At 35.2% G+C, this 23,002-nt stretch overlaps 1 protein-coding gene across 1 annotated transcript in view; it reads left to right on the top strand.

The window, feature by feature from the left end:
- The window catches only part of DEUP1 (deuterosome assembly protein 1), a 74,566-nt gene that overhangs the window by 2,886 nt on the left and 48,678 nt on the right, over positions 1-23,002 (top strand). The window contains 5 exon segments of the mRNA XM_061202714.1: positions 801-896; positions 8,226-8,360; positions 13,014-13,127; positions 15,125-15,364; positions 21,068-21,213. Of these exon segments, the coding sequence (XP_061058697.1) occupies positions 801-896; positions 8,226-8,360; positions 13,014-13,127; positions 15,125-15,364; positions 21,068-21,213 (731 nt within the window).

The raw sequence follows: 23,002 nt of genomic DNA, 5'->3' as shown, positions 1-23,002 counted from the left end.
CTTCACCTGATGTGGACTTTCGTGTCTGTGAATTTTTCTTTGGGGTGAGGCATAAGAAACATGTTTACTGATCACATGCTAATAACTAAAACATCAAGTCAACTTGTTCAGCGGCCATTTTTCTACCTCTAATGGCCTCTCAATGGAACTTAGTTTTTTGTCATGGTTAACTAAGTTATTGTTTGGCCTAGTTAGTTATCAATAGAGGCAGGTCATCAGACCTGGCATATGGAAGGGACTATTTTCTCATTTTTGTACCTGTCACAATACAGATGTGCGAACATGGGCCTTGCCTACTTTTTAAGCAAATTCTGTAAGCCAAATCCCTAAGAGCTCCTCTTACACATTTTTCTTTTTCTTTTTAATTTGTTAGTTCTTATAAAAATGTAACAATTATTCCACACCACCACTAAAACAGAGCTCCCGTTGAAGGTAGTAGCGCCTAAAATAAAGGCTGAAGTGTGTCTGCAGGGGTTCTGCCCCAGGAACGATGACATAAGCCTCCCAAAAAGATAATGCGAAGTAAATTTTAAATCTTGCTTTAAAATGTGCCGGTGAGAAGGATCTTTTGTCAAACATCCATACCATACTGTCTTAATGTGTACCCAGTGGAATAGTGCTAGCTACATTTGGTTTTTGTGAATTTAATTATTAATAACTATTCTAAGAACCACCGTACAAATATTTATTCTTGGTTTGGTACAGCAGTTTTATTTGAACTGTACTCCTCTTTTGTACATTTTCTGATTTTGTCAGGCAAAATTTAGAAAAATCAAAATTAAATTTTATTCTTAATTCAGGTGGGGTTACTTAGACAGAAGTTGGACAGTTTGGAAAAATGTAACTTAGCAATGACTCAGAATTACGAAGGACAACTACAAACCCTAAAAGCTCAAGTAAGGAAACTTATTACAATTTAATATCATATGTTTTGGTATGTGTTTTGACCTATAAAATTGTGTTAATTTTGTTACAATGAATTATTTTTAGTACAAGCAAAAGTTCTAGTATTTCAACTACAGGTTATGTGTTTGGCCCTGTCTTTCATTGTTTTATGTGTATTGATTTTGTCTCTTTTATTAGATTGTCAGCTCTGTATCCCTTTAACTCTTAGGACAGTGCTAGACTAATGGCTTTCTATTTATCAAGTGATTAGTAGATTAATTATATCATGATAATTAGCTTTGTGAACAACAACAACAAAGTATTACCTTTTGTAGTCACTACTTCCTAATAGGGGTGTCCTTTCTTCTATGGCAATTTAAAATATGGAGGTTTGCTAGTATGAAATAGATATTTGAAAGAACAAAACTGGTCTTTATTGCTTTGTTACTGGTAGGGCTGTTTCATAAATGAGAGGGCTTCTGCATATATGATGAGAGGGATACTGATTTCTTTCTGATTTATCCCTATATTATACTCCCCACTGTGCTAGGAAGCAAAAAGTCTTCTCTTTCTTCCCACAGATGACACATAGGGCAATAAGCATCTGAGCATCTCAGGTCTCGTAGGTACTGTATCCTTGCTTCACTTAGTAAATTAATCAACGGGAAATATGGTTTGATTATGAATTTTACTTTACAGCCAGCTTTTTTTGGAGTGCAGAGATTTCACAGATGATAATATAGTTAAAGGAGCCCAAAGAAGTTAAAGTTCCTCCTTATGTACCTTTTTAAGGAGGTGATCAGCCATTACAATAGGAATATGGAGCATTTGATTCCACTTAATGGGTATGATCTTACAAGACTAGCTCTTAAGTCTACCTAGATATTTTGCCTGCAATTTAAATAGCTGCTGCTAGATGGTAACTTGAATTATGAAACTTTATATGGGTTTTCCTAGTTAAGACGCTAAGCATTTAACACTTAAGTCAATCAACCTTGCTTTTTCTATAAAGATGAAGCTCTAACATAGCAACATAAATATTGAATCACTATAATTTTTCAGTATAAACAAAGAGATCACAACCTGGAATAAGTTTGAAAAAATACAGAAATCTAGATACAGGTTAAGTACCATCTCTAAATTATATTTAACGAGTTCAGTCGCAGCTTACCAGATCTTTAATTTCTGGATTTTTTTTTTCTTGTCTGTTGTTAAAAAGTTTTGGGCTTGTTTACAGGCACTGAGCAGTCATTTAATATATGAATCCTTGCCATTTGATGCTTTGCAGCTCTATTTTATTACTCAGCTGCCAGCTAGCCAACAAATGTCTTTACGGAAATTTTCACAAAACTTTGTTCTGTGTACTAACACTGAGAGCTTAGGAAATGCTATTTACTCTTCCTCTTCTCCTGGACATTCACAGTGCATAGTAGCGTATTACAGGCTGTGAGAGGTCTTGCTTTAAAAACATCCATTTAGCCTTTTTAATCCATCATTTTTCAAACATATTTGACCATGGAACCCTTCTGTTTTTTAAACTAAAACCAACTAACACCGTAGCACAGCTACAGTGTAAACACCGTAAACAGGTGTTTCACAGAATACACTTTGGAAACATTACATTGTTGTTGAGAGAACAGCCATCTGCTTCCGCTGCAGTTTTCTGCCTCTCTTTTCTTCTCTGGTTAAAAGAAAGGAAGGGAGAGAGGGAGGGAAGGCAGAAGAGAAGGAAGAGGAAAGGAGGGAAAAAGACAGAGAGAAAAAGAAAAGTACTATGTATTTGACTTGGCTTGCATAATAACTAGTAATATGTCATTTTTCTAACCAGAAAATGATATCTTGTGGCAAACATGCTTTTGTTGCTGCTGGCTCACTCTACTGCTTCTTTCTTTGAAATTCCTCATTTGTTTACAACCTTATTTTCCTAGAATATCTTAAGGGTACATTTTACCACACTCTGCCTTAAACAACTCAACTCTGTCAAAACTTTCTTGTAGAAATTGCTTCCTTTTATAAAATGGGGTGTTTTCTTTTCCTTCTAACCATTATAAAACTATAATTGTATATATATTTGAGATTTCTACTTCTGGAAAGGTGGAGTCAATGTACTTTCCCCTATTCTTCCTGCTAAATGGAACTAGAAATCCTGGGCATTATTTATAAAACAATAAGAAGACTCCAAGAAGTGGAGAGGAAAGACAGACCAACTAGGACCTTGGGACCCAAGGAACAACATGGTGGTGAGTTCCTGGAATTTCTTTTTACCTCTTATATCCCAGACTGGATAACAGAGAAGCCAGCAACCCAGACACTCCAGTGGGCACAATCAAACAAAAAGAGCCCCAAGGAAAGCCTGCTCCTTTCAACTGAAAAAACAGAAGAAAAGACAACCTACCAAGATTAAACACTTTTAGATAATAACTGCTTGACTCTAGCCAAAGGCCACAGAATAAGACTACGGCTGCAAACCCACTTCACCAGCAGAGACTGAGTGGACAGCCTCGGTTCCACCCTTACCATCTATAATGAGGTAGCCCAGGCCCCAACCTGGATGGAGTCAGAGAAGACTGAGTGGAAAGCCAGGAGTTTCATCACCACTGGGTGTCAACAAGGCCCTCCCCAGCCCATGATGTCAGTGGAGACCATGTGGAGAGCCTGGACTTCTCTGCCCATCTGGTGGTGATGAGGTGGCCCTCCTCCTCTTCTCTGGAATGGTATCTGAGGAAGCCTAATGAGGAGTCAGGACATTCACCACCTCTCCGTGGTAACAGGGCTACTCCCCTCACTACAGCATCATTGAAGGCCGTGTGAGAAGCAGTAACAAGGCACCTATGCCCCTCCAATCAAAGTGGTGTCAGTGAAAAATGTGGGGAGCCTGAACTCTCACTCCCACTCGCAGTAATGAGGAACACCTCCTCCTAGTTACCAGCTGAGGCCAAGTTAAGACCTGGACTTTCCCTGCCACCTGACAGCAATGAGGCAGCATTCTATTTTTCCCTACTGGGATGTTGTCAGAAAAGAACTGCTAAAACACAATATTTAAATAAAATCCAGAGTCATGTAACACAATACCCAAAAATGGCCTCAGTTAAAAAATCGCTCATCACACCGAAGACAATGAAGATCTCAACTTGAATGAGAATAGGCAATCAAGAGACACCAACACTGAGTTGATATAGACGTTAGAATTATCTGACAAGGAGTTTAAAGCAGCTGTTATAAAAATGCTTCAATGAGCAATTACAAACATCCCTGAAACAAATTAAATTAGAACGTTTTAGCAAAGAAATAAAACTAAAGAGCAAGCAGTTAGAAATTTTATAACTGAAAAATACAATAACCAAACTAAAAAAATTCAATGGATAGGCTCAAAAGCAGAATGGAGAGGACAGAGGACATAATCAGTGAACTTGAACATAGCAAAATAGAAATTACCCAATCTGAACAACAGAGAGAAAACAGACTAAAAGAAAATGAACCTCAAGGACCTGTAGTATTATTACAAAAGGTTGGAAAATTATATCATCAGAGTCCAGAAAAGAGGAGAAAAAAGAGTAGGACTGAAAAAGTATTCAAAGAAGTAATGACTGAAAAGTTTCAAAACCTGGCAAAAGATGTAAATCTACAGATTCAAGAGGCTGTGTGACACTCAAATATGATAAATCCAAACAAATCTACACCAAGACACATCATGGTCAAAGTTCTGAAAACTAAAACAGAGTCTTGGAAACAGGAAGAGAGAAATAACACTTTGCCTATATAGAAAAACCAATTCAGATAATGGATTTCTTATCAGAGACCATGGAGGCCAGAAGGAAGTGGAATGTTTTTCAATTGCTGAAAGAGAAAAAATGTCAACCCAGAATTCCATGTTCAGAGAAAATATCCTTATGAATCAAGAGGAAATTGAGAAATTCTTAAATGAAGGAAAACTAAGAGATTTTGTCAGTAATAGATCTGCCCTAAAAGAATAGCTAAAGGAAGTTCTCTTGGTAGAAAGGAAATGATAAAGACTTTTGAGACATCAGGAAGGAAGAAAAAAATTGGAAAAAGTGAAAACATGGGTAAATGCAATAGACTTTACTTCTCTTGAGTTTTCTATTGATAGATTGTTTGACAGCTGAAGCAAAAATTATAAGTGTCTAAAGTGATTCTTAATGTATATTGAGAAATTTCTTAAGACAGTAATGTTAGAAATGGGTCATGGCAAAGGGACATAAAGAGAACTAAGATGCTGCACTTCACTTGAACTGGTAAAATGTTGACACCAGTAGATTCTAATAAGCTATGTATCTATAATATTACACCTAGAGCAATAACTAAAAATGCTATACAAAGAAATACATTCAAAAATACTATAGATAAATCAAAATGGAATTCTAAAAAATGTTCAAAGAACCCAGAGGAAGTCAGGAAAGCTAAAACAGAGAAACCAAAAACTGGATAACAAACAGAAAACAAAAAATGTCAGGCTTAAACCCTAACATAATAATAATTACATTAAATGAAAATGGTCTAAATACACGCATTAAAAGATAGAGATTTACAGAGTAAATTTTTAAAATGACCAAACTATATGCTGTGTTCCAGAAACTCACTTCAAAAATAACTACATATGTAAATTGAAAGTAAAAAATAGAAAACACAAAAAAAGATAGAAAAATATATATCCTACAAATATTAATCAAAAGAAAGCAGAAGTGGTGCCAAAATAATTCAATGGAGAAAGAATAGTCTTTTCAACAGTGACAGGACAACTGGATATCCACATGAAAAAGAATTAAGTTCAACCCTTACCATAGACAAAAATTAACTCAAAATGGATCAAAGACCTAAATATAAAAACTAAATCTGTAAAACTCTTAGAAGAAAACATAGGAGTAAATCCTCATGATTTCGGATTAGGCAATATTTCTTAGATTTGGCACCAAAAGCACAAGAAAAATTAGGTAAACTTGATTTCATGAAAATTTAAAAAATTTTTGTGCTTCAAAGCACACCAAAAGGGCTTCCCTGGTGATGCAGTGGTTGAGAGTCTGCCTGCCAATGCAGGGGACACGGGTTTGAGCCCTGGTCTGGGAAGATCCCATATGCCGTGGAGCAACTAGGCCCGTGAGCCATAATTACTGAGCCTGCGCGTCTGGAGCCTGTGCTCTGCAACAAGAGAGGCTGCGATAGTGAGAGGCCCGCGCACCACGATAAAGAGTGGCCCCTGCTTGCCACAACTAGAGAAAGCCCTCGCACAGAAACGAAGACCCAACACAGCCATAAATAAATAAATAAATAAAAACAATTGACTTAAAAAAAAAAAGTAATAATTAAAAAAAAAAAAAAAAAGCACACCAAAAGAAAGTGAAAAGACAACTGACAAAATGGGAGAAAACATTTGCAAGTCATATATTTGATAAGGGACTAGTGTCCAGAATTTAAAAAAAAAACTCTTACTAGTCAACAATAAAAAGACAGAAGACCAAATTTTAAAATGGGCATAGATATAAATAGGCATTTCTCCAAAGGAGATATATAAATGACCAATAAGCACATGAAAAAGTGCTGAACATCATTAGTCATTAGGGAAATGCAAATCAAAACCATAATGAGATACCCCTTTACACCTGCTAATGGCTATAACCAAATGATAGATAACAGCAAATGTTGGTGAGGATATGGAGAAATTGGAACCCTATACATTACCACTGGAAATGAAAAATGGTACAGCCACTTTGGAAAACTGTTTGGCAGTTCCTTAAAAAGTTAAACTTAGAGTTTCCATATGACCCAGCTGTTCTACTCCTAGGTATATACCCAAGAGAAATAAAAACATATATCCACACAAAAACTTGTACACAAATGTTCATAGCAGCATTTTTCCATAATATCCAAAAAGTGGAAACAATCCAAATGTCCATCAATTGATGAATGGATAAACAAAATGTGGTATATCCATGCAATGAAATATTATTCAGCCATTAAAAGGAATGAAATATTGATACATGCTACAACATGGATGAACCTTGAAAACATTATGCTAAGTGAAAGAAACCAGACACAAAAGACTACATGTTGTATGACTCCATTAATATGAAATGATCAGAATAGGCAAATCTATAGAAACAGAAAGTAGATTAGTTGTTGCCAGGCCTTGGGGAAGGAGGAAATGTGTAGTCACTGTTAATAGATACAGGGTTTCTAATGGAGGTGATGAAAATATTCTGAAATTAGATAGTGTGATGGTTATACAACTATGAATATACTAGAAACCAATGAAGTATATACTCTAAAGGGTGAATTTTATAGTAGGTGAATTATGTATCAATTTTAAAAACAATGTGAGAAGGAAAAAGGAAGCAGAAATGACTACATGACTGTCAGATAAAGTAGACACAATTGTTCACAGCTTTACTTATAATAGTCAAAAACTGGGAGCAACCAAAAATGTCTCAATATGTGAATGGTCAAACAAACTGTGGTTACATCCATACCATGGAATAATACTGAGCAATAAAAAAGAATGAACTATTGATACACTCATGCATATACTGTACTGACATCAATTTCCTGGGTTTGATACTGTACTATATAGTTCAATAAGATGTAAATATTTGGGGAAACTGGGTGAAGAGGACCCAGAACCTCTCTGTAATATCTTTGCAACTTCCTCTGAATCTATACTTATTTCAAGATAAAAAATAAAAACAAAAAAATTGGTTAAGTTATTTAGAAATTTCCTCACAGATGTTGATAGACCATGCCACTTATAATCAATTACTTGAAGGTAGAAGCAAGAAAAAAAAAATAATACAGAGTCTAAGTTATAACAAGAATTACTGGTAAGAAAAAGATTATATCAAGCTTGATATTTAATTTTATTTAAACATATCAACATGAATAAGTGTATGTTGTTTGTATCTTTTAAATTAAGTCCTCAGTTTTCTTAAATGGAGTATAAGTGGGTTATTTTATAGACTGAGTTACTGAAATTAAAATCGTCAACACAAGATGGCACTAAATAAGAGTAAGAAAAAGAACTTGGTTGTTTTAAATTTTGAGCCTTGCTACATATGGTTAAGACAAAACTGAACAAAACATTTTATCAAGTGAATCGCTGTTTAACTGTGCAGTTAATGAAGTTCCAAATTTACATGAAAGCTGAACTGCATTCAGCTTCAATAATTTAGTTTTAATAACTGGTTCTATCTTCACTAATTGGAACATTTAAGCTTTACTGCATTTCCTAATCGTGACTTAAATTTTGAAAGAGGTACACAAGAAAAGGACTATCGTGAAGTCGAGTTAGAAATAACCAATAGTAAAATGTTAGCATTCTGTATTATTTACAGTTCTCCAAACTAACTAATAGCTTTGAAAAACTGAGATTACACCAGATGAAACAAAATAAATTTCGACAAAAAGAAGTACCACACGTCAAAGAAGAAATACCCTTTGAAATGAGCAATTTGAACCAGAAATTAGAGGTGAGTTATATTTTCTTAGTTTCTCCCTGTGTATTGAGATTGGTTTTTGTTGTTGCTGTTGAGGGCTATTTGTCTCTAGTGTACACAATGACATGTACCGCTGTGGTAACAAACTCCATTAGAAATCAACTTCTCATTGAATATATTTTCTTAGTTCACCTTCCCTTCAGGCACATAGTGAATTAAAACATCACTTCGATTTATACATCTTTTATGTATATCAGCATTTTTGGAGAGCAAAAAAAAAAGTTCAAAGGAACTGCAGATGTTGAGTGAAATTGAAGGACATCCCTGGGGTCACTTAAAGCGGGTGTCTAGTAAATCTTTTAATGGCTGTTTAACTATTAGGTACTTAAGTCCCAATGAAGCCTCATAGCAGTTTTCAGAACAGAGCTTGAAGTTTCAGCATCTTTTCTTTGAAGAGGTAGTGCCACTCCAATATAGCTACCCCAAGTTACCCGGAACTTCTAAAATCTCACTCCCTATAAAGGTTTACTATGTCATAGATACACTTATTTTAATCCCCTTAACTTTCCAACCTTGGAAAAAATAAAGCAGCTATTTTTCTTCCCTGTGCCCTTGAGCATTCCTGCTACTGGTCACATAACAGCAAATAGATTCTAGTATGAATTCCTGTTCTCTAACCTTAGCTAAATTCCCAGTGCTGCTCAATCATTGTTTTTTAATTGACCTCAAGTTGACCCCTATCATGTTATCCCAGTCATTTTTTTTTCACTGTTTTCAAGCCCTAAACCCCAGCTTCTCCCACTGTCAGCCAATGATTTCAGTTTCTTCTACTTTGTTAATAGGTAATGGTTCTGTACTTCCCAATCACCCAGGTATAAACCTCTTAGGAATCTTTGATCTGTTCCTTTCTCTTACTCTCATATTCCAGCCCAGATTTGCCCCTTTCCTTTGTCTAATGCCTCTTATCTCTGTCTTTCTCCTATCTAATTGTCCTTGCCCTGTTTCATACTTCTTCATCTTTATCATCTGACTCTTCAATTAAGTCCTTCTCAAACTTTTCCTCCAAAATATTTTTAAGAGCAGAAAAAAAAAAAAAATCTGGAATCACAGTCCTAAAACCAGCCTATTGCAAGAACTTTGTCAGAAGTCTTTGGTTTTAGTTTTTAAATTCCTGCAAATTTTATATTGTACTGAATAATAAATGTACATTTTTTTAAATACAAAATTACTACCACTAAGTAAGGTTGACCCTCTAGGAAAATGCACTGTGTATAACTCCCTGGCTCTTGCAATGGTGTAACTCGACTGGCTTCTGAAATATTCTGGTCTCACAGAAGATGCCCAAAGATTGCAACTTAATATACACGAGCTTTCACTGAAAATGCAGTTAAGTCACTCATGTTCCATTTGATTGACTTCTCATGGGGATTAGTGGGAGAATTACATTCATATAAATTGTTTGGGCAAAGAAAAAGCCTTAAATTAAGTACTTTGTGTGTATGCATTTTACATTTAGGGAGCTAAATATTTATATAAAATGTATCTCATGAAATTATAGTGGAAATCAGTAGCAAAGTATGAATTGATATGTTTGTACTTATACAAAAATTTTTAAGCACACTATGTAGATACAGTTTAATCTATTTTATTACAGAAATGCTTCATGTACCTGTTTTTGCTTAGAGGCATCTGAAAAATTAATGTGTAGGAGATGGGCTATACCAGTTTTAGTCTACATCTAAGCATGTTTCTCCTTGGGGACAAACATTTATACACTGGTACAGTGATCGAGCAATGGGAAGCAGCTTGCTATAGTGGAAGAACCTGACAGTTTACAACTTAAAATAGGACCTGACTGACTCGTTTATTTGCCCTGTGACCTTTAGACAAGCTGTTAACTTCACAGAGATTACAGTTTTCACCAATAAATGGGGGCTAAAAATATAAGTGACATTGTGGTTATGGAAGAAAAAAATATAGGTGTGTGTATGTGTGTTTAGATGCACGCTCAAGCATTTAGGGGTAAAAATACATGAAGTCTGGAAGTTGCCTTAAAATACTCCAACAAGAAAGGGTGGAACGATAGATGAAATATAGATGGACTGAGTTGACAGTAGTTAAGCTGGGTGAAGGGTACATGGGAGTTTGTTTTACTCTCTACTATTATGTAAGTATGAAAATTTTCGTACTAAAAAGTTAAAACTATCTTGCAAGTGGAGGTTTGTAGAGTCCCTGACATACAGTAATCACTAAAGAAATGGTCATTCTACCTGTCAAGATTTAGTAGCGGGATTAAAAAATATATATAATAATATAGCTTCTGCTAGAAACTTTGATTTTAATGCCTCTGATCCACTCTCAAACTTAAAGACCCAGAAAAGGTTTCTAGCTGTGGAGAACTTACTCTGGAGGTTTAGGCAAGTGTACAGAGCCTCTGGAACTGGAGCCTGGGCCGACACCTCCAGTCTCTACAAAATCCTTATAAAGCTCGCTCTGTCTTTGCACGGCCCCATGACTGCTGGATATATTGTGCTTGCTTGCTTGCTGATCTTGAAACCAATACATCTGTAAGACCAAGGAAGCCAGGACTGTTATAAGGACCAGCCGATATGTTTGTGACACACATTTTTAGCCTTGTTTGGCCTCATTCTTGGCCTCATGTCTACCTGTTGTAGAATTTGTAAGGAAGTGAGGCTGATGTTCCTGCCTCCTCCTAAAGCATGCTGGGAAATATTTATTGTCAAGATTGAGATTGTTTGGTGTTAAGTATTAATGTCATTGAAAGATATGAACTGTGCAAGTCAACCTTGCCCACATTTTGACTTCTGACTCCAAAAACTCCTTTCTAAATTAAACAGCAATTTTTTAATCCACCTTGTACTGATTTGAAGTGTACCTAGTTTTGTAAATTTGTCACTATTTCTGAAGACCCTGTTTTCATGTACCTAATTTTAAATTGTCAAATGTCAGAATCAAAGTCAATAACTTTAAATGAACTGTCTCCATTTATCTTAATAAATATGGTCTATTCATCAGGGTATTATTATATATTTAAAACAGGGTCTATCTGTATTTCTCCATCTTTATTACCACCACTCAATTTCAGGTCACCTTTAATTACTATAAAAGCCTCCCAATTTATAGCCTTCTTTCACTGATTATTTTGGGACTTTGGGATTTATAAAATGAAGATTTCCCCAAATATTCTTTAAAATCATTTCTCTATAGAAAATATGAAATGCCATATCCTCACTTTAAGCAAGATGTAGCTTTCATTCTCTAAATTAGTATATTTATTTTCCAGCTAGCCAATCCAGTCATTTCAGCCATCTTCAAAACATCGCCAATCTCTCTGGTCAAATGAACTCTTTTCCAATTGACATATTATTGGGGATGGCTAAGATTATCATGGCATCATCTGCATGGCTTTTATGTGGCACTATTATTGTACTAATACTGTAAAATTATTTACATGTACATTTCCCCACTTTATTTTATATATAAATTGATTTTTTCTTTCAAAAATTTGTTTCTTTTAATCATGAAATATTTCCAAATTCTCCTCTCTCCACAGTACCTGCTGGACACTAGGTACTTAATACTACTGAGTTGATAATTGGAAACATCAATGCATTCATGCCATGTATTTACATTCAGTAATATATCGCTATGGACTTAGTAGCTATAGAGTTTGTTTCCAACCACATTGTTTTCTTTGCAAAATTTAGTGAGAAATGTTTACATTTTGGGAAATATTAATACCATGCTTTTGTTTGTACATTCATGTAAGTGGTGCCTGGCACTTTGTCATGCTCCGTGAGCAATACAAAAGTAATGAAATACACAGTCCTTACCCTTAAGTTGCTTACAGCCTGGACAGAAAGATAAGATATGATGGCCAGCCCTAGGCAAAATTGAGAAGCGGTGAAGTTTTCTTTGGGATTCCCAAAGCCACATTCTTTCCTCTTATAAATTTGTGAACAGATAACCAGGCTCCATGAAGACACTACTTGAGCAAAACGGTGAAGAACTGAGAGCATGCTGTATCAAGTAGTTCTACCACTTCTTCCCCAGCTTAGCCCAGCTGGTACTGCCTAAAGGAGGCCTGAGATGGTTGTTCTGTCTGTTCTCAAGAATGGGTCAATCTTGGCTTCACCTGGGATAACAGCTTTGAAAGCCACAGGGGACAAAGTCACTAAATCAGTCCAAGCCCCACCCCCTCAAAAACAAGGGAGCAGGTTTGGTGACTGAGTGTAAAGAATGAAAGAAGGGAAGAAAACTTCTGGTGTCAGCTCAGGAAATAGAAAGGAAGTACTGGTTGATGCAAAAAATTGTTTGAAACTCCGCTATTTGTTATCAGTATTTGTTATAAAAAATTTTTTACATTTTTAACAAACAAAATCCTTATTTTTAAAAAGCTGCAGTAAAGGAACTACACTCCAATAAAAATTAAAAATAAAAATAAAATAGCGGATTCAATTCCATACTTTCCTAGCAAAAATTAGAAGATATATCTATTAGTAAATCCAAGGTGAGTGATTTGATACTTTTTTGTTTTCCTAATGGGGAAAGAATGGATTTACTTTTTTTCTCAGAAGAAAGATGTACAAATGAAAGAAGCCCTGTTCATTGTGCTTTAAAATGAACAATTTTTCCAATTTATATTTCTGTCTCCACTTTTTAAAGGAATTTAGAGCAAAGTCAAGAGAATGGGACAAGCAGGAGATTCTATATCAGACTCATCTGGTTTCTTTAGATGCTCAACAAAAAGTATTATCTGAGAAGTGTAATCAATTTCAGGTACATTATCTAATACTATCCTCTAAATCAGAATAAATTAGAGGTTAAATACTATTACTCTCTTTACCATTCAGCATGTAATCCTTCTACAGATACACATGCCAACTAAGGGAAAATAACCAGAGTAGGTCCAACACTGGGTAGAGTTACAAGTGCATGAAATATCTGTAATGATGACTTTAGTCTGTATGTCTCAGAAGGTGGTGCTATTAAAAGTCTCCATTGTTATTATGTCATTAAATAACATGTTTTTGCATGCCTATGAGCAAGTCATTTAGAAAGTCTTAAGATTGCTTGGTCCTGGCCCTCTAGAACCTTACAGCCTAGACACAGATAATACATGTACAGGTTTACAGATAATTAATGACAAGTGAATGAAAAGGATACAAATCCTTCTAGAGGTCAAAGGAGTAAGAGAAAAATTTGGACTGAGATAGTCAGGAAACATCCTCCAGCAGGGGTGGGACTAGGCCTGGGCCTAGAAGAAGAATGGTTATATTTTGAGACAAGAGGGAATGTATTCCAGGTTGTGGAAATAACATGAGCAAAGTCACTGAGGCAAGAGAGCAAAAGGCAAATTCAGGGAATGGAAAGTGGGCCAATTGGCTGGAAGTCCATGCGGGAGGTGAAGGGGCAGTAGGCGGGAGGGAAGGCTGGCGAGTTGGATATTCGATTGTAATAAGTCTTAAAGGCTTACCTAAGGAATTTGGAATTTTTATTAAAGCTGGTAAGAAACATTTTTGTTTGATATATACTTATTTTTCATTCTTTCTTTAAGTTACTTGAATTATATGTTATACATGTTCCCTGAATTCAACAATACAAAATAATGTGATGTAAAACTGATAACCTCATCCTCTACTCCATTCTTATCCATTTAATATAAACTGTTAACAATTAGGTGTTTATCTTCACATACATTTTCTTTTGTTTGTACAAATATGTAAATATATGCTTGTGTGGAAATTGTATATTTTTCTTTTTTAAATTTTGCTTTTTTACTTAATAAGCCATGAATAGCCTTTTGAGTCACTACTTAACTAAAATATTTCAAAGTATATAGTGTATATATATCATATATACCATAATATATCATAGATGTACCATAATTCTTTCAATCATTTCCTTATTAACGAACACTCAGGTTGTTTCCAGTTTTCTGCTATTACAGTAGTGTAACAAATACCCTTGTATGTACATCTTTAAATACAAATACTTTCCTTTTGTTAAATAAAAATCCTAGAAATGATCGCTGAGCCAAGGGGTATGTTCATTCAAATTTTTAATAAATATTAGATTATTTTCTTAAAAATGATAGTAATTTATAATTCATGAGCAGGCAACAAGACTACCCCTACTCTCACCAGCATGGACTATCCGTCTTTTGATTTTTACTAACTTGATGGACTAATAGTAACCTTGACTTCATTTGCTTTACGTTTCTCTGACTACTTGCAAGGTTGAGCATCTCTTCTTGTGTTTCTCAGCCTTTTTCATTTCCTCTTCTGTGAATTGCCTGTGCATAAACTTTGCCCACTTTTCTTTTGTGTTGTTTGTCTTTTTCTTATTGATGTGTAGTTTTTGTACATCAGAAATTACCCTTGTTATACATGTTGCCAACTTTTTTGTACAATCCAGATTTTTTGTTTTATTTTGTTTTTTGTCATAGAGACATTTTCAACTATTATGTAATTGAATCCATGCTTTTTTTCATATCTGCTATATTTTCTTTTTTGCTGAATAAGAATTCCCTAGCAAAAGCCGTCTACTCTACTCTGCATCTTTGCTCTGAGGTTATACAGATATATTTTCTCTTTATGCCACCTGAAATTGAGGTTTTAGAATAAACACAAGACTGAATTATGAAGGACAAAACTTCATTATCTAATAATATATTTAAAGATGTTTTTCCTAATTCTTTTCTATCATTCTTGAACTTTATATAAGCTTAAATACGATATTCTTCACTTAACTGACACAATTTTCATATTTCTCAGAAACAGGCGCAGAATTACCAAACTCCACTAAATAGTGAAAAACAGGGCATAGAAGACAGCAGCTCTGAAATTCCTTGGATATGCGAACCAGATACCAGTTGTGAAACCAATGAAAGAGATGAGTTCATTATTGAAAAATTAAAATCAGCTGTGAGTGAAATAGCGTTAAGCAGGAATAAGTTACAAGATGAAAATCAGAAGCTCTTACAAGAACTGAAAATGTACCAAAGACAGTGCCAGGTAAAGATTTATTTGTTTTTCAACTGTTACAGCCCATGAGTTGTACAAATGATGACTCAACAGGTATATGGATTAGAAAGCTAATTGTTTATTACATATGTAAATTCAGCTCATATTTCCTCTTAATAAGTAATTCTTACTTGATGAGTAAATTCAGTAATCCCATGGGTACTTTTCCCCACTAGGTGCACTCGGGTTCTACAGCGACGTAATAATAAATATTACCAGTGCAGTAGAAGAGTGGTCTCTCACAGACCTCTCTTCCTAAAAACCATGGCCCTTTAGCCACACCACACCCTCTGTCCCCAGTGTTCATTCTCTCTGACGCTGTGCCTCTTTGCCTCTCAGGAATCCTGGGCTGGAGACCCAGGAAATTATTAAGGGTTCGACAATCTAATCACCTCCCTGAGAGGCATGAGGGTCACTCCCTGTGATTTATCACCATTAACCTTATCATAATCGTTTACCAAATAGGAGGTAACTCCACCTTGGTAAATGTGATGGATGGTTTTTCCAAGGATTAATTTTTTTCTTAACTCAAAAATATTTTCTTGTCTGTCTCTTGGAACCGCTAAGAAGGTTATGCAGCATTCATCAAAATTGATCATTACCAATTTCTCGACTAAATATGTATTTCTTATTCATGGCTCTCCCAGTTACTTGAGACATTCTGTGGTTTTCTCTCCCATTCTAGGTCTTATCTCCCACCAGCAAACATTCAGCCTCTTTCTACTGATTCCTCTGTGTCAGTTGGCCCATTTCTTAGTCCCACTCCATTCCCTCCTCAGGCTGAGGTCACCTTTCCAGGTCACTGCCTGAGCAGACTCCCACTTCTCTAAGATACTCCGCCTCAGGCTCTTCTTCCCAGGGTCATTTCTTAGTGTTGGGCCGACTTCTCCTTCCCTCCTTCTGCCACATTGTATGTGGGATTACGTGTGGGATTCATCCTTTCACTTCTTTCTCTGCCAGCATCTATCTTCTGTGTTCCCTTGTCCCCATGTTGGCAAGGGGACAGAGCACAGGTTCCCAGCTTCTCCTATCCTGTGGCATTTCTAAGAGAAGTACAGCTTCCCACCCCAGACTCCAGCTTTGTTTGGGGAGGGGGTGTTATTCCAATACAAATGAGAAAGCAGATGTACACAAACCAAGCTAAACCACAAATGCTAAACACGGACAAAGTCATACATCTTCTAGAAACAGAAAAGTTATTGATGATGTTTTCTCTGGATTCATTAGAATGTAAATGAAACGAGCCCCTCCTCTTCTGCTGTAGAGTTTGTCCAGGTGCTTTCTAGTGTTTAGCTCGCCGTCAGCCCCCCAGTCCTGGTGGAGCTGGGTTTGCATGACTGCTGGTTCTGACAGGCTCCTCTTCCTCCCAGGGGCTGCTTCCCCTTCATCCCCCTGGACAGGGGTCACTGGTCACACCTCTGGCCCTGATTTAAAGACGACTTAAGTTTACATTTTGCAGCTGTCTTTATACTGCTAGAGGCTGCACCAGGATCACAAGGATTCACTTATAGAAAAAAAAATCAGATTATTCTGGAGTATGTTTCACACACACAAAAAAAATATATTATAGTTCTAATGAAAAGATTTTTAAGAAGTAATTTGCTTCAAAAACTTAAAGGTGTCTAAAAGCTAAGATTTCTACTTCCAGGAAAACACTAATTAATTTTGATGCATCTAGAAAAAAATGCTGAAAATGATGCTTTTGTTTGGCCTTTTCCCTGTTTTATTTCCAAATTTTACTTATGTTTCATTCTTTTGCTTTAGAATAAGTATCAATTATTTACTGCTTGATAGCTGATTTGAGGGTTCAAAATAACTGCTTCTCTCAAACCATTAAGCAAATTTCTAACTAAACAGATGGGCCTCAAACTTGTTTTACAAAATTTATATTTTACCAAATGGGAATAATTAGAAGTGAATAATCACTGTAACCAGTGCACGTATTTAGAAAGAAGTTTCTCTTCTCTTTTTGCAAAACTGTCATACGATGGTGTTCCACGTCTTGCACATGAATTTAAAAAGACAACCATTTCAGTCTGAATTACTGTCACTTATTGTATATAAAATTCTCTTTAGTTTACAACACACTTTAATGCCAGCTGCATCTGAATTTTCACATGAATCACATCTCACTTGTCTTTCCACAACCTTGAAATGTGTCAGCATAGCTATTAATTCCATTACATATGTTTATTTACTGTGCTGCATTACTCACATTTTGAAAGTGTACAATATTTCCCATTGGCAGTTAATGACAGAAATAAATTGTTCTGCATTTTTTCTAATATCTACGCCAAAAAAATGGACCTTTTTTGTTTGCTTGTTAATGTGTCATTAAGGTACTACAGCAGCACTGTCCAACAGAAATACAATGCGAACCACAAATGTAATTTAAACTTTTCTAGTAGCCACATTAAAAGAAGTAATATGAAATGGGTGAAATTAATATATAATAGTAATAAACTTTATTCAACACAACATATATCCAAAGAGTTATCATTTCAACATATAATCAATGTAAAAAATTATTAATGAGATATTTTACATTTCTTTCCATACTAAGTCTTCAAAATCTGGTGTGTATGTTACACTTACACATCTCAATTTGGATGTTTAGTATTCACCGGAAGTTCCCGATCTGTATTAAGATTTCATAAAATTTACAGTTAAAAAAGTAGAGATTTACATACCCAAGTTGTTCCAAACAAACTTGAAAGTGTTCCAATAACTGAATCAAGTACCAAAGAATCATTTTCCTGAATATTTGCATCCAACTGACAAATAATTGATTTGACTTTTATACAAAAGCATGCTAATTTTAAATCACCTAATCTAAGTTAAATCACCAATTCTTGTGTCAACTCAGTATTATTAACATTGAATTCAAAGGGATATTACACAAGTCAAAAAACAACTCAATTTATCAATATCGACAAAGCTTCTTTTTTTGCACTTTCTAGTCAATTTTACATAATGCTGTCAATTATAATTAAAAACTTTCACATATTCCTTCATGTTAGAAAAACCTGTCAAATCATTATTATTGTAAAAGTTTCAATTCTAACATAATTTCTTCTACCTGTGCAGCTAGATCACAAATAAGCTTTTTTTCCCCTTAATGATATCTCCAAATGTCACTCTTTTAGGTATTATTTTCTAATGACAGTACACAAATAGACTCCATTATTATCACATTTTACAGAATTCCATGGTGACACTACATTTCATTGTCCTGGAGTTAGAGCCCTTTTGTGCCCCCCCACTTCCCCAAGTGAGGGCAGGCCCACTCTTCTACATGCAGGTTCATGTTAGATTGCTCCCTCGTAGTAAATCTGCAATGCAGGGAGCCCAGAGAGTGCCTTCCTCAATTGGGTAAAGTAATGGATGACATTCACATCAAGTTAATTTGTCTTTCTATTTGCTAATCTATTGTTTCACATTTCTTTTGTTTATTTTGGAATTTTAACCTCATCTGAAAAATCCCCACTGTTTGAGACAAGGACTTTATCCAAACACGTCTGTTAAATCACCTATTTGAATATATTTTCATTCTTATTTCCAAATCAGCCAAGAATTTCTGGGGCTAAAGTGTTGCAGCTAGGTCTTTTACTGAACCCAGGTCTCTAGGTCTCCTGGAAAATAATATATTATATTTAAGACTTTGGTAAAAAAAAATGAAAGTTTATCTGGGAACCCATATGTCCTATACTGTCTACATGATTATAATTCTAAGCTGTGAATTTTTGGATAAGAATTAATGAATAAGAAAACATATGTCCACATAAAAGCTTATACCTGAATTTCATAACAGCATTATTCATAATAGCTAAAAAAAAAGGAAATACCCAAACGTTCATCAATTGATGAATAAATAAAGTGGTATAGCTATACAATTAAATATTATTAATAAAAAGGAATGAAGTACTGATACATGCTACAACATGGATGAACCTTGGAAGCATTATGGCAAGAGAAAGAAACCAGTCACAAAAGGCCACATGTCGTATGATTCCATTTGTATGAATTGTGCAGAATAAGTAATTCCATAGAGACACAACATACGGTAGTGGTTGCCAGGGGTTGGAAGGAAGGGAAAATGAGGAGTGGTTGCTAATGGGTATGTGGTTTATTTTAGGAGTGACGAAAATGTTCTGGAATTAGATAGTGGTGATGCTTGCACAACTTTGTGAATATACTCAAATCCACCGAACTGTACACTTTAAGTGGGTGAATTTTATGGTATATGGATTATATTTGAATGAATCCATTATTGATATATAAAGATTATTGAACAAATGATTTTTTGAAAATATCAACAGTGGTGTTTTTACAGCCTTTATTAGCAGTGCCCTCAGCACAACACCCACCCCCATCTTTACCAATAAGCTACAGGTCTGCTTTACTTATTTTGCATGAAACAATTATTTTTTGCGTCTTGAATGTTCTAGCTGGACTAGTAGACAAAAGATCTGGATTTTTCCATTCCAGAATCTGCCACTTATGAGCTATGTAACTTTGGACCAAGTCTGGCCCTCAATTTCCTCACCTATAAAAATGGTGATGGATTTGATGACTTGGGTCATCAAATATGTTAATATTTATTTAATATTAATTACATTAATAAATATTCATTTCTCTGTGTAATTGACTGGAGGAGACCTGTTGATATGAAAGGACTCTTCCATTCCTCTCTCCCAGAGAACAGCCAAGTTCTGCTGGAGAAAATCACTCAACAGGTCATGGACACAAACCTCAAATGAGTATCAACACTGCCAGGAGTCCTACTGTGTTGCTCCAAACAACTAACTCTCCCATTCCTGTTGAAGGCCATCTCAAACCTTCTCCACTCTCAAAAATCCCTCCCCTACCCCCACCTCCACCTCTCCTTCCACTGACCTGACACTGCCTTTTTCCTTCACAAGGAAAATAGAAGCCAACAGGTAGCCCCTCTCCTAGCTCCCCATTTCCAGATGCATATACGTGTCTCCATTCCATCTTCCTTCCTTCTTTCCTACTGCAGGAGCAGAGGGGCTCTTTTGCTTTAGGCAATTCTGTCACTTGTGCTTTGGGACCCACCCCACCTACCTTCTCAGGAACCTGACACTGTTAGTATTACCCCTTCTCTCTCCCAACTGGATCCTTCCGAACCGCTTCTAAACTTGCTCAAGTCCCTTCTATTAGCCAAATAAAACACTGGGCTCACAGGATTGCTGGTATTTCTAGTTACCAGCTAAAGCAGGGCTACTATTGGGCAATAGTGGAACCATAAACCATGGTTTATAATTCACTTTGTTGGCCAGCTTTGAAATTAGATTTTTCTTGGCTATTATCTTATTTAAATTAGGAATTATTTGCATTAATTCAAATTTTATGCATTGATATTTTATTCATACTTTTATGTTTCCCTCTTTCGTACAGTATGGCCATATTTGGATGCTTCTTTGTCTTTATCACTAGACTCTAAGCTCATGAGGACAGATCCTGTGTCTGTATCCTCAGTGCTGAGCATAGAGTAAGAGCTCAGTAAATATTTGTTGAATAAATGAATGGAATTCTGTAAGACAGAGCCAGCAAAGGATTATATATCAGTTCATTTGAAATTAAGCTGCTTCATAGATGTGAAATATTTTTAAAAGTATTATACATCATGATATCCAAATGTGAGGATTGAAATTTTTTGATGTTTTTATTTAGACCATGGAAGCAGGACTCTCAGAGGTGAAAAGTGAGTTACAGTCACGTGATGATCTCTTGAGAATTATAGAAATGGAACGATTGCAGTTGCACAGAGAATTATTAAAAGTAGGAGAGTGCCAAAGTGCTCCAGAAAATAAAAAAAGGTATATTTTTATATTCAGCAGCCTGAGAAAAACTATTCAAAACATCATGTTTGGATATTTTTAAGAGTTTTATATTTGAAACTAGAATTAAAAGTCAGTTTTGTATTAACATGCTATTAATTATTAGGTAATATTAGATATTAAAAATAAAGCTAGTGATTATTTTATCTTCAAAATCAGTATCTTTACTCACCTAGAAAATTATATCATGTCCTGATATGTGGATATTTATGTGTCATAATGAAGTCAGAGACTTTCTTAGAACTTTATTCTTCAGAATATCGTAAAAACAGTAGTATAGAGCTGGTATTTAATTATCAATGTTGATAAATAAGATTTATTCCATATTTTTCAAATGTTTTTATTTTGTTGGCCTTAAACCTGTTACTAACTTTTCACTCATAAATGTTGTATTTATTTTGGCCTCCACACTCACCACCGTGTCAGTTCTATTAAGGGTTTTGTTAGAACAGACTTTTTTTTCCTTTTTTAAAATCAGACAGATATTGTGTACTACATAACCACAAAGGAAATGGGACTGCAGAGGATTATTAAATGTTTATGTTTGTGAATAGACAGTTTGACTGTTCTAACTATTCACTGATGTTCTAATTCTCATTAGAACTTGAATCCTTCTTACATCTGAAGGCTAATGCCAGACCAATGATAGGATTTTAGAAACTGAATAGCCAAATGGTAAGGGATGTTTTATTGAAGGATAATTACACTGTTTTAAAGGCAATAATTATTTCTTCAAAGTTGTGGGACCTGCTAGCATTTCTCTGAGGTCTACACTTAACGACAAATGGCAAATTAAGATCCGTAAAAATGACCTACTGTGCATCTAACCAAGGATGGTAGAATGCCTGTTAGCCAGTTAGCATTATAGAGTGCTCACATATATAAGCTATATGTCATCACCACTGATCATTAATAAATCCATTGGAAATATATTATGTGCAAGGCACTGTCCCTGTGTGGTGAGTTGGTGAGAAATGTCTTCGCGCAAGGAATGTATATGCCTAAAAACGTAAGAAATTTCCTACAAGAGCAAACCATTCAACCCATGTCTAGCTCTGGTTTGTGAAGAGCATTATAGGTATTTTCTCTGGAACTTTCTCACAAGGCCAATGCTGAATTCCAGACATTGCCAACTGTCCTTCAATACATGATTTAATCTAAAGTCTTGCAGTTATTCACATATTTGTCTAATACAACTCTTCTAGTATGCCTGCTTGCCATCTTCTATCTAAGTTGGTATATATTTTGGTCTCCAAACTACATCTTTCTAATTTGGAGGATATTCTTCAGTTCTAGTATTCTGAGATTTGATGAAAAGATGGATATTTAACTTTTCACAGCTTCCATTGTATTTTAGACTTTGGGCAGAGTCTTCTCAGCCTTCATCTTTCCCACTGAAAGTTTCTAATTCTTTTAGTTTGTTCTCATATGAACATGATTCTATCCTTTTTATTGTTTTGGGTTTTTTTTTAATTTAGACTCTGTTTTGTCTTTACAGCTGTATTAAGGTGAAGCAGCCAAGGCTACTGAGTGTAGACACACAATAGCTTTATAATAGTAGCATTATAATGTCTTCATTCATTTTCAGAACCTTTCTCCATAATGCTAAGATTTTGTTAGCTTTTTCTTTTCTTACTGATAGAAATACCTTGGGCTGATATGTTCTGAGAGTTATTAAAAATAATTTCTACATTCCCTTCTTACAAGATAAATGATAGTTCCTTTATATCTTTATATTAGCATGATTATTGTTTTCTTCTTTGAACTT

This window comes from Eubalaena glacialis, chromosome 10 (genome assembly GCF_028564815.1).
Source record: "Eubalaena glacialis isolate mEubGla1 chromosome 10, mEubGla1.1.hap2.+ XY, whole genome shotgun sequence".
NCBI classification, from domain to species: Eukaryota; Metazoa; Chordata; class Mammalia; order Artiodactyla; family Balaenidae; genus Eubalaena; species Eubalaena glacialis.
This window is presented reverse-complemented; position numbering and strand designations above follow the sequence as displayed.